General features: G+C 44.0%; 1 protein-coding gene across 5 annotated transcripts in view; it reads right to left on the reverse strand.

The window, feature by feature from the left end:
* Nucleotides 1-7,968, reverse strand: part of dennd11 (DENN domain containing 11) — a 42,150-nt gene extending 34,182 nt beyond the window's left edge. For 3 of the 5 annotated variants that reach the window (XR_011346653.1, XM_069903700.1, XM_069903701.1), the window contains exons 1-2: nucleotides 7,643-7,967; nucleotides 167-266 (exon numbers count right to left, since the gene is read on the reverse strand). Coding sequence is in view for 4 of the 5 variants with exons in the window: in XM_069903700.1 (XP_069759801.1) it covers nucleotides 167-266; nucleotides 7,643-7,880 (338 nt within the window). In the remaining variant the exon portion in view is untranslated. Of the gene's footprint in view, nucleotides 1-166; nucleotides 267-7,642 lie in introns of all 5 variants that reach the window. The other 2 variants (XM_069903702.1, XM_069903703.1) reach the window with 1 other exon arrangement.
* Nucleotides 7,969-12,669: the final 4,701 nt, after the last annotated feature.

A 12,669-nucleotide genomic window follows, 5' to 3' on the forward strand; every position in this document is an offset into this window, starting at 1 on the left:
TATTGTGATTCAAACTGTTTCAATGTAACTTGAGAATTGAAAATAACGCAAACATTTCACAAAGCTACCACCACCATCGTCATACTTCAAGTTCATAGTCTTGCATGTTAAAACAGCTTCATGTTTATCCGAATTAGAAAAAAAATAAGTATAGCATTCTTCTTACACAAAATCAGAGTTAATTCTGTGAGATCCACTGGCCATGGATTTAAATTCCACTCCTTCCAAGTCCACCTCTTGTGGTAAACGCCATTCAACAATGTTGCCTGTAGAAAAAAACTGAAATTATCACAAGTCCAGACCATGCTACTTACCTAATTGTAATTTTACAGAAGTAAGCTGGTGATTACTACAGTCACAACTTCGAGTTTTCCTTTCCAGCCTATTGAGTTAAAATCCTGAATAGAACAAAACATTATAAGCCTCGATGTTGTGCTGACCTATACACTGTATATTCCTACCCCCCACCCCCAAAAAAATCCTAACCCATATTACATCATAACCCTCGACAGTATTTTCTTTCATCCATGTGCCTAGGAGTCTCTTAAATGCCCCTATTGTTCCAGCCTCCACCACCCCTGGAAAGGCATTCCAGGCACCCACAATCCTGTGTATAAAAAAAATAAAAGTTACCACTGATGTCCCCAGTCACCTTTCATCCCCTCATTTTGTGCATACGCCCCCTGGTGTTTGCTATTCCTGCCCTGGGAAAAAGGTGCTGCCTGACAACCCCATCTCACCTCTCAGAATCTTGTAGAACTTTATTAAGTCATCGCTCATCCTTCTCCACTCCAGAGAATAGTCCCAGCTCTGCTAACCTTGCCTCATCAGACTTATTTTCCAATCTAGGTAAATCTTGGTAAATCTCCTGTGCACCCTTTAATAGCTTCCACCTATAATGAGGTGACCAGACCTGAACACAATATTCTGAGTGTGATCTCACCAGATATTTGTTGAGTTGCAACATCACCTCTTGACACTTGAAATCAATTGACCTATTAATGTCTGTCTCACCTTCCAGTGGAAACATCTTCCCTCTATCCTATGGCTTTCATAATTTTATGTTTCTTAACGACTCCCTTTCATACTTCTGAATTCCAGCCAGTAGAGACCCAGCAACTCATAGGCTAATCTCCTCATCTCTGACAATGTTGAGAAAGACACTGTGTGTGCACATGAGTGTGCAGAGAGGTTTATGTGCCTGTGTGAGGGTACACCTGTGTTGGTGGCTGGTTTTGTCTGCATGTTAAAGAGAGGGGGAGGGCTTGGTCTTGTGCGTACATAATGTGAGACATGGGCATTGCACAGTCCTGTGTCACTCCGGTCAGGGGAGAGGAGAGTTGAAGGGTAAGAGAAAAAATTAAATTAAAAGATTTGTGGTTGTACACATTCATGTTCCCAATATTACAGTCAAAAGTGCAATAAATGACAGAACTATTTTCTCCCCACCTGCCCTCTTTTCTTCCTCCCCCCCCCCTCTCCCTTCACCTTATCAGTCTTGCATGCTTCTGAAACTACCAGCTTTGTAATGAATTGTATGGTTACTAATGTTAAGCGATTGAGTAGTTTTCAATTTTCACGGACAAAATTAACTTATGGACATTTGTAAAAACGGATCTTATTCATTACACAAAGATAGTCTACATTCACGAGTTACTCTCCCTCAGATGTTGCAGGCAAATGTAATTTGATTGAAAGCATTGTATGCAAAATACACATAATTCCTTTACACTGAACAAATAAACTATAAGAAGCATGTCAGCAAGTAACAGGTCTCAGAAAGACTCAAGTGAACTGAAAGGCTCAAAATATTAATGGAGTGGTGAATGATAAGGAAAGTTGACAAAGAATGCAGGAGGTCCTCCGAGGTTAGTGGATAAGCAGCCTCAATAGGACTCAAAACCCTGCTCTGCAAGTGCATTCTAGAATTCTTTTTTTTTCATACTTTATTTAAAAGAAAGATTTTACATTAACACCCATCCCACCCTTACAGCCAACTCCCTTTAAGCAAAAAAAATATAGATTTTATTTATATATATATTAAATATTATAAATGTTAATAACATTTCAAAGTATATCTAAATGCATATATTTCAAATACAGAGACCACTTATTAACAAAAGAAGAATAATTATCATGTAAATTATAAGTATTTTTTTCCATAACAATACTTGCTTTCAATTCATTATGCCAACATATATTAATCTCAGTATCATCTTTCCAAGTACTAGCAACACATTTACGCACTACTGATAACACTAAAGCAATGTGAATTTTATCCAATCCCATTCCCCTTAACGAATATAAATTTCCCAACAAAAAAATCATTGGATCTAACAGTAATATAAAATTATATAATTTCTCCAAATCTACTTTAATTCCTTGCCAAAATGATTGAACTTTTTTACAAGTCCAAACAGCATGTAAAAAAGTTCCAATACATGAGCCACATCTAAAACAAGGATCCGAATTACTAAACCCATATTTTTATTTTTTTTTTTAACTTTTCCAGGGTCAAATATAATTGATGTAAAAAATTATAATTAACCATGCCATATCTTACATTAGTCAATTTAATTACACTGTCCTGACACGAATTCGCCCAATCATCTTCGGGAAAAATAAATACTAAATCACTCTCCCATTTGTTTAGATTTCTCCCAATCTGTCTTATCCATACTATCTTGTAACAAATTATACATAACTGAAATATAACCCTTTTTCAGTATAGAAGAAAGCAAAGATTCAAATCTCGACAAAGTAGGTAAAATCATCTCTCTACCACCATCATCTTTTATCAAACCTCTAAGTTGATAATATGCAAACAAAGAATTTACAGGTATATCAAATCTTTCTCTCAATTGATTAAAAGAAAGAAATTGCCCATCTACAAAACAATCTTGTATTGTCTTTATACTTTTAGAATCCCAAATCTTTAAATGATTGTTAAACTTTGAAAAAGGAATAAGCTGATTATTATACGATGGAGTTAAAATTGATAATTTATCTTTCAACCTTAACACCCTGTTTTTTTTTTAATCCAAATCCTTAACAAATATTTCAATATTGGCATATCATATTGCTGTAACAAAATCAATAAGAAGAAAAATCTTTCTCTGCAGGATTAACTTTTCTGCAAATATCCACCAAATTTAAACCTTTCAGCATTCTAGAATTCTGGTTTAAAAAAAATCAGTCTGCAGGTTGGTAGCAAACCTCAAGCCCCATCACAGCTGAGCACAGGCGCACCTTAGCCTGCTACTGCTGACTGACCACTGCACTGCCAGATCCAGTTCCAATGGAATCATCAATTTTGCAGTTGATACAATAGCAGTTGGCCTCATCAGCAAGAATAATTGAGTCGCATTACAGAGAGTAGGTTGAAAGGCTCATAAAATAGAGTAAGAACAAATCCTGAGTCTCAACTTGGACAAGACAAAGATGATTGCGGACTTCAGGAGGATGAAAAGGTTGACCATTCTATACTAAACATCAATGTCTCCGTCATGGTGAGAGTAGAGGGCAAAGTTGCATGGGGGGGCGATCTATCCTGGACACAGCACCTACACTTCCTAAGGAGGCCAAGGATACCGGCCCCCATCAAAGCAAACTTTTACAGGAGCACAAATGAGAGTGTCCTGCCTGGCTGCATCATTGTGTAATACAGTAGCTACAAAGCATCAGACCGGAAGACTATACTGAGGATCATTAAAACAGTTGAGAGGATAACTGGTGTCTCTCCTTCCTCTGAAGCTGACAATTACTGGGACCACTGTTTAAATATGGCTCAATGAATTTTCAAAGACCCTTTCTATCCAGCATACAGTATCTTCAATCTACTATCATCAGGACTGCCAGCTTGGGAATAGCTTCTTCCCACAGTATCCTGTAACTGTGACAATCATCCAAATATTCATATTTTATTTATATTATCTTCATGTATTATGTGTTGTGTGTTTTTGTGCATGGACCATGGTCTGTTTTGCTGAGTTGCACAAAAGAAGTCTACAGCATGCTTGCCTTCTTCAGTCAAAATATTTCGTATAATAGATGAGACTTGTTGCAAGTTTACAAAGCTTTAGTTAACCCACACTTGGTCTAATGTGTGCACTTCTCATCGACACCCTGCAAGAACAAAGTAGAATCTTTATAGAGATTTAACGGGATGATAACTGGACAGAAGACCATGAGCTACAAGAAGAGATTTGACAATTTTGAATAATTTTCTCTGAAGCAAAAGAGACCAAGGCACCATCTAATAGAAATATTTTAAATTGAGAGGCAGAGATAGGGAAGCATGGTGGGCAGGTTTTGAGGGGGGGAAAGTATAATTTTTTTTTTAAACTATTTGTGGGTGCCTGAAACCCACTGCCAGGGAAGGTGGTAGAAGTGAATAGGATAGCAACATGGAAGAGCAATTTAGACAGGCAGATAAATTAGAGGAAGAAAGGCCATAGGCAGGCAGGTGGGATTGGTTTAATTTGGCATCATGGTTGGCACAGATAAGCTGAACCTGTCCCTGTGCTGTATTTCTCCTCTGTTTCTGTAAGAATGGGAGGATTTTGAAATAAATAGGAGAAATGAACAGCACTAAAGCTGTTTAGAGGTGATGTAGAGCATGTGCATGTTGAATGAAAGATTGCATAAACAGCCAGAATCATAAGTTACAGGAGGCAATGAAAGTCTAGAAGTTTGGAAAAGGCATAAACATTTCTGGAAATGCTTTGAAATTCAACCCATGTAATCAAAGTTACATTGCATGCTTCTAAACATTCCTCTGCATTGCTGGAATTATATCTCAGATAAAACATCTTAGTGAAATATAGTTCCATCATCTTCAATGTGGATTCAAGGTTGAAAAGGGCAAAAGGTCCCAACTTTATATCTTTCCAACCCTTTCTTCCATCTTCTACACTAAATGCCCACCTCACTCCTGCATTTGCTGCCAGTACTCCATGCCTCTGGAACTAAAACTATTGCACAAGAAATCACATATTCAGTGACAACTTCCACTGATAGAGTTATAAACTGCATAACTGAGCACCAAAAGGGGAAAGCTGGATTACAAGAGGAAGAAAGAGAACCAAACATAATGCTAGATCAATCATTAAGTCCAGATTTCACTGAAGGTCTAAAAGACACACAAAGGTAGTGGCGTGATAACTTCCAATTGTAGCTGTCAATCAGGTCTGCATTCACCTTTCATTTCACTTTTCACATTATATGAAGTGAAATTATTGGATGAAGTCAGGAAGGAAGTTGGGGATGCAACTCAGATCAGACTAGAACTACAGCAAGATTTTAATAAAGCTCTGTGAATTCCGATATGAAAATGGTTGTAGTGTTAAATATATGTGGAAGAGGCTAGATGAAGCAACAGTTTCAACACATTAAATATTGCGACACTAGTTCAAATATCTTGATGTGTGGTGTACTACTTGTACAATAGAAGCAGCAAGCACAACAAAACAGAAAATTTTGCTTTTTTAAAAATCAATGCAGCAATATTCTTTCCCATTCAGGTTCCCATTGAACTCCAGGTTGATTCATTTATCCAAGCTGAACAAACAAAGCAGTTACTGCTGCCACAAGAGTGGATCCAAGCCAAATCCAACTGGCTTGCATTAGGTAAAACAGGGCACAGTCCCTCTCAGCAATATCACCATTTCACACAATGTCACAGGATACAATTACCCTGTATCCTGTTACCTCATTTATATTGTGAATTCAGCAGGCAACTTTACTTCCCTTCAAGAACACTCTCTCCTGAGCTAATAGACATCTAATTTCTTCCAATATGTACCAGAAATGCCCTCCACATTCCTTCCCCAAGAGAAGTTGGGGAAGGGAAATAAAGGCTGCACTGGGCAAACAGTACCAAAAGCATTTGGGAATTAGAAGATACTGAACACCTTTGTGTAGGCTTTTCCAGGATATTTACAGAGCCAAGTAAAAACAAAAATGCTTGAAGAAAAGGTCTTGCAGTGTCCATAGGAAGTAAAGATAACATAGCCAACAAATCAAGCCTGCACCCTTCTTCATACCTTGAAGGGCTCAGACCCAAAACATTGATTTATATATCTTTAACTACTATAGACTCTGCCAGATCTGCTGAGTTCCTCCATAATTTTTGTGTTTTAACTGCAATCACGAACATGCAAAATTGATTCACAAGGTAGATTCCAAAGATGGGATGAAGAGAATTCCACATTCACTCAACTTGAAAACCAAATACTACATCGACAAACGATGAATACACTTTACAGGTCTGAGGTTTCAGTCACCTCAAGGTATAAATACTACACCGTCATACTTAAAGCTTATTTTTATATATCTGGTCTACGCATCAATCCCCACATGCCCACTATCAAGATCCCCCTTTCATTCAGTTATTTGTCGTATCCACTCAAATCCCACTCACCCCAAGCCTGCCAGATACTCCTAAATACTACACCGTCATACTTAAAGCTTATTTTTATATATCCGGTCTACGCATCAATCCCCACATGCCCACTGTCAAGATCCCCCTTTCATTCAGTTATTCGTTGTATCAACTCAAATCCCACTCACCCCCAGCCTGCCAGATATTCTCCACCATGACAGTTACCTCCCGCAGGTGTTTCTCACCTACCCACCCAGATGTCTCCCCCCACCCGCCCTGACCCACCCAGATGTCTCCCCCCACCCGCCCTGACCCACCCAGATGTCTCCCCCCACCCGCCCTGACCCACCCAGATGTCTCCCCCCACCCGCCCTGACCCACCCAGATGTCTCCCCCCACCCGCCCTGACCCACCCAGATGTCTCCCCCCACCCGCCCTGACCCACCCAGATGTCTCCCCCCACCCGCCCTGACCCACCCAGATGTCTCCCCCCACCCGCCCTGACCCACCCAGATGTCTCCCCCCACCCGCCCTGACCCACCCAGATGTCTCCCCCCACCCGCCCTGACCCACCCAGATGTCTCCCCCCACCCAGATGTCTCCCCCCACCCGCCCTGACCCACCCAGATGTCTCCCCCCACCCGCCCTGACCCACCCAGATGTCTCCCCCCACCCGCCCTGACCCACCCAGATGTCTCCCCCCACCCGCCCTGACCCACCCAGATGTCTCCCCCCACCCGCCCTGACCCACCCAGATGTCTCCCCCTCCCGCCCTGACCCACCCAGATGTCTCCCCCCACCCGCCCTGACCCACCCAGATGTCTCCCCCCACCCGCCCTGACCCACCCAGATGTCTCCCCCCACCCGCCCTGACCCACCCAGATGTCTCCCCCTCCCGCCCTGACCCACCCAGATGTCTCCCCCTCCCGCCCTGACCCACCCAGATGTCTCCCCCTCCCGCCCTGACCCACCCAGATGTCTCCCCCTCCCGCCCTGACCCACCCAGATGTCTCCCCCCACCCGCCCTGACCCACCCAGATGTCTCCCCCTCCCGCCCTGACCCATCCAGATGTCTCCCCCTCCCGCTCTGACCCACCCAGATGTCTCCCCCTCCCACCCTGACCCATCCAGATGTCTCCCCCTCCCGCCCAGACCCGCCCAGATGTCTCCCCCTCCCGCCCTGGCCCACCCCGCAGCCATCTTCCTGCTGCCTCTGTACGGCCATTTTTATGCGACGACTCGGGCAGGGGGCGGCCTCACCTGCTCTGGTGTCAAAAGTGACCACAAACACAGCGACCACCTGCTCTTCCTCTTCGTGCTCAGACTCTGAGTGCGGCGCCGCCTCCGCCGCCCATGGACCGCCCGGTCCCGGGCTCCATCTCTCGGCGATGCTGCGCGATCCCGCTTCTCCTTCTAATCCACTGCCCGGATCCAAAGCGGGTGGAAAAGCTACGGCAGGACCTTCCTCGTGCTCCAGGAGAGGGGCGCGGTCCGCCATCTCGACTTGACTCGCCACCGCAACGTCTCCTGGACGCCAGTGCTGGCTCGCCGCCGGCTGTGTTACACACGGAAGTTGCCGCTACAACCGGACGTGACGACAGACCGAAGGCACCTGCACGAAGCCATCGTGGGAAGGTCATAAAGCTTCCTACATCAAGCTACATCAGTTGACCCCAATGGCTGAAGAAATTCAGCAGGAGCTGCAGGATCCATCGAAGGCAAAGAAGTTTCACCATCATTTCGGACCCGAACCCTTCGCCTGCCTGCATTCTGACAAAGGGCACAGGCCCAAAACGTTGGCTATGTGTAATGTTGGTACATAGACATATGCACACACACATATATATATATATATGCACAGACACACACACATATATATACGGGTACTCCCAACTTATGACCATAATTGGGAATGAAAGATCAATTGGCACTCCCAATCAAATCCTTCCTGTATAAAAGGAACATCACCCACAATGCATGTTATCCCCAAGTTGACTGCAGTGGAATGGCAACATCTGCCCAACTCTTTGGAGAATGTAATTTGCTGGGAATGTGTGGAGAAGGATGCAAGTGTCCTTGTCACGGTGCGTCATCCCCAGCAGCAGCATGACAGCAGATGCTCTGATTTATGGGCTATTCCCAGGGATGTACACAGAGACAGACATCTAGAACTACTGGAAGATCATGAACTTGGTGAAAGACACACTTTGGTCTATCTGAAACTGGTTGGTCTTTCAGTGCAAGGGAATGTGGCTGACTTTTGGATTCTAAGCTGCAAGAGTACATACCAAAGGAAACACTGCAGCCAATGCAAGGATGCTGTGGGGAAGGACCACAGGTTAGAGCAGCTATTCTCAACCTTTTGGCTATAGGACTCTCCTCAAAGTTTATGTGAAGATGTCAAGTTTTGTTTTCTTCCATATTTCCCTCCTACTGACAACAAGCATAAAAAATATTTGTTATGACATGTGAAAAGAAACAAGGCTTTTACTTAAATGTGCTGTGGCTCTAAGGCCTCTCGTTGAGAATGGCTGGTCTAGATTCTTCCGCTTATGAGCATCGATGAACTGAGACCAAGGGGAAGTTTCTCAAACAACAGAGGAGGGACTAAAGTCAAGATGCCACAGTGGTGGCACTAAACAGTAAATGTATGTAACAATGTACAGTAATGGAAATGCATAGATACAACATTAGATGTGGAGACTTTAAATGGTTTTTGTTTTGTAAATAGTTTACTGTGAATGAAGTCTACTTTTGGGAAAAATATTTATTGTGATATGTTTCAAGATACAATGAAAATAAATTGTTTGGCTTGCTATCCAGGCAAGTCACCTCATTCAACAGGTGGTGACCAGTACTATACCTGCTATGGTTTGACTCGTGTTGTATATATTTCTAGTATAACCTCCCTGCTCTTATATTCTAATGAGGGAATATATCCTATTTTTTAAAAATGTCATCATAAACTTGTCCTTACATCGAAAGATCTGCACATAGACACAAAAAATAATTTTCAGATGTTCACTCTTCAATTTCCACCCATTGAGTATGTATTCCTCTGGCTGGTTATATCTCCACAAAAGACAGTTTTCCAGATTGAATTCCATTTGCTGGTTTCTGTACACATTGTTCAGCAGCTAAAAAATACAGATTTACAAAAGCAAATTAATGTATCTCTCCAACAACTACCAAAGTGAACCAAGCAAAATTACTCTCTGTATGAATACTCCTAGTGTGTGGGTAACATCTTTATTATAGGTGTGGGACTGAGCTCAGCACATATTAGTCAGTATTGCAAACTTCGACTACCAGGCTACTTCAGGGGGCGATCTCTGTACCTGCAGGAAGACCAGCTAAGGGGGTGACATCACCTGGCCGGCTGTCAATCAGCCAACCTGAATAGAAACCTGAGCCAGTCGGTCCTGAGCCAATCACATGGCTAGCCACCAAGACTTGAACTAGTGTTCAGATTTGCTGGAATAAAGCCTGTTGTACAGTCTTTTGAGTTTGTGCTTGCTTGCTGTTACTTCAGCGTACCACAAAACTTTTCAGTGCAACCTTGCTTAATTACCAGTACTTAGTCCTTCCCATTTTCTATTGACCATTCATCAACCTGAAATATTAAATCACTTTTTTCTCCAAGGATTGTGCCTGACCTGCTGAGTACTTCTAGAATTTTCTGTTTTATTTGTTTGTTTTTCATGTCTATATGGAATAAGACATTATAACCTCCTTCAGCATGATCTAAAGCAGTTGCTTCTGAGTTCTTCAGGTGCACTTCAGTTTCATTCTCCTGTGTTTGGGCATCTAGTTAATGTATTGAGGAACGATCTTGCGGAATTGCACTTGAGCCTTGCTAAGATCCAGCTCGTGGACCTGCCTGCAATTTGTTCAGCCAACGCTCTGTGTGTCCATGGAGAAGCAACATGATGGATGATTGATGGGTATTATCTTTCCCTTTGTTTCCTAAAGTCACCATTGGGGGAAAAAAAGGTTACAACCGAGAAAAAGGGGCAGGAAAATGTTTCATCGGATGTTCTGATGGTAATGCCAGTCTGTTGGAAGTCTTGTGCTTATCATGCAGGATAACCCAGTCTGGTTTCATGGCTCAGTTCCCATACAAGGCAGGATGTTGATTGTTCAAGGTGGATATTGTATCCTTTACCCCGGAGTCTCCAAAAATCATCTACTGTTAGATCAACCCACTATTTTCACATTTAATTGTAGAATGGCTCTACATTAGTTTCACTATTGTTGAAACTGAGGGGGGTGGGTGTTAATATACAAGGCAATCAAAACTGTTTACTGGACAAACCCGCTCATCAGTAACGGGCACGTTGTGAAATTAAACTCCACTCCAGGAAGGGAAATGTACCCGTGCAGCGTGGACGGGTCCGCGGGGCGGAATTCACGCCCCGCCCTCCTCACGAGGTGGGCGCGGTGCGCGTGCGCACGGCGGAGTTCACGCCCCGCCCTCCTCACGAGGTGGGCACGGTGCGCGTGCGCACGCAGTGGCGTGCTGAGCGAGGCCGGCGTCCAGGTGCGGGCCCGCAGCGCAGGATGTTTCAGTTCCTGGTGAGTGCGGCTGCGGCGAGGCGGGGAGGTGGGGTTCAGCTGGATGCACTCGGTGCGGCGGATGCAGCTTCCAGCGGGGTTGGAGGAGAGTTGCCTGTCGCAGCCCAGCCCAGGAGAGGAGCTGGAGGCCCACGGTGATGGCCGCTTCGTTCAGCAGGAGCAGCAACAACAACTCGTGGATGCTCTGCGTGTATTCGTGCCTTCCTGCTCTGCACCTTTACCCCCCCCCCCCCAACACCCCCCTCCCAACCCAACCCAACCCATTCTTGCCCCAAGCGTTCAGTCCACCTCAGCTCGTCTCCACACCTCACCTCGACGAATTGTCAGGTTTGGGACACATTCAACCTCTCGCCACTTAAAGGGTTTGGGTTCTTTTCTTCTGAGTCGTGCACAACTTTTGAAATTTCATTGGTGTCCCCATTTCCTCTCAGTATTTCTCCAGTGACTGAGTTGATCAGCTTCTGTCCCCACGGGACGTTAATCCCCTTCTCTCAGACCCAAAACGTTGGTCAATGCCCATTACTTCCTAGAGATGCTGCGTGACCTGTTGGGTTTCTCCAACCCTTTGTTGTATTGCCCCACAAGCACAGTAGGTGCTTTCAAACTGCCTTGTAAAAATGGGGGTTAACCAGGCGATTTGCCAGGAGAGTGCCCCAGTCACAAGGCAGCTAGAAAGGGTCTGACACAGTCAGCATTGTCCAAAGTCAACCGGTCCCTGACCTATCTCGGAGGTAGTCAGAGAACCCAGCTAAACGTACCCAGGATGTGTCAGCCGGCGGCTTGGACAGCAGAATGGCCGCTGGCGACACAGGGAAACCCAGGCTGAAGTGTCTGTGGTGATCAGGGTGGGAGACGGGTTGCTGCCAGGGCCCGGGGTGGAGAAGGTGGGGGTGAGAGGTCGCTGCCGCACAATTGACGGTGGGAGGGAGACTGACAGCTGGTAGGGGGCAGGGGAGACTAGTTTGTGAATAGTTTTGAATAGCTAGCCAACACTCTTGTGATCTAACCTTCCAACCAGCCTACCATGCATGTAATCAAAAGCCTTGCTACACTCCATGAAGAAGACATCAACTACTTTGTCCTTATCAATCTTCTTGGTTACCTCTCTTTGTAAAAAAAATAATTGAAAGAGATGATTTCCCATGCACAAAGCCTTGCTAACTTCTTAATCTGTCCTTACTCTTCAGTAAATTAGCATTAACTGATTTTAAGATCACCAATCTGGAGTACCCAGGGCTTGTCCTTGCAGACTTCCTTAAGTAAAAATACAGCAAGCCACCCTCCACTCTTCCCTAGCTTCCCATAATATCCTATGACCTACTTGATCAGCCCCTGTGAATTTATCAACCTTTGTGCTTAAAGACCTCCAGCATGTCTCTTCAAGATATTACCATTTATTTCAACCAGGTTCCCTTGCATACATGTTCTTCTCTAGGATAAGAAATAATGGTAAATATTCATTTAGGATCTCTCCCATCTGTGTCATATTTGTCTCCTTGAGGGATCCTATTTTCTTGTCACCATATCTGGCCAGAATATCTAAATAAGATGCTTTTGAACTGTGGTTATAGCTTCTTAAATTTCTGCCTTTTTCATGTTTACCCTGGAAGATTATTTGTTGCACCATAAACTATCTTACACCCTCTCTTCTCCACCCACACTTAAATAATGAATCCAAAGATTGAAACTCATCCAATCTTGTCTCTTCCTGT

Source organism: Narcine bancroftii, chromosome 11, assembly GCF_036971445.1.
Source record: "Narcine bancroftii isolate sNarBan1 chromosome 11, sNarBan1.hap1, whole genome shotgun sequence".
Lineage (NCBI taxonomy): Eukaryota > Metazoa > Chordata > Chondrichthyes > Torpediniformes > Narcinidae > Narcine > Narcine bancroftii.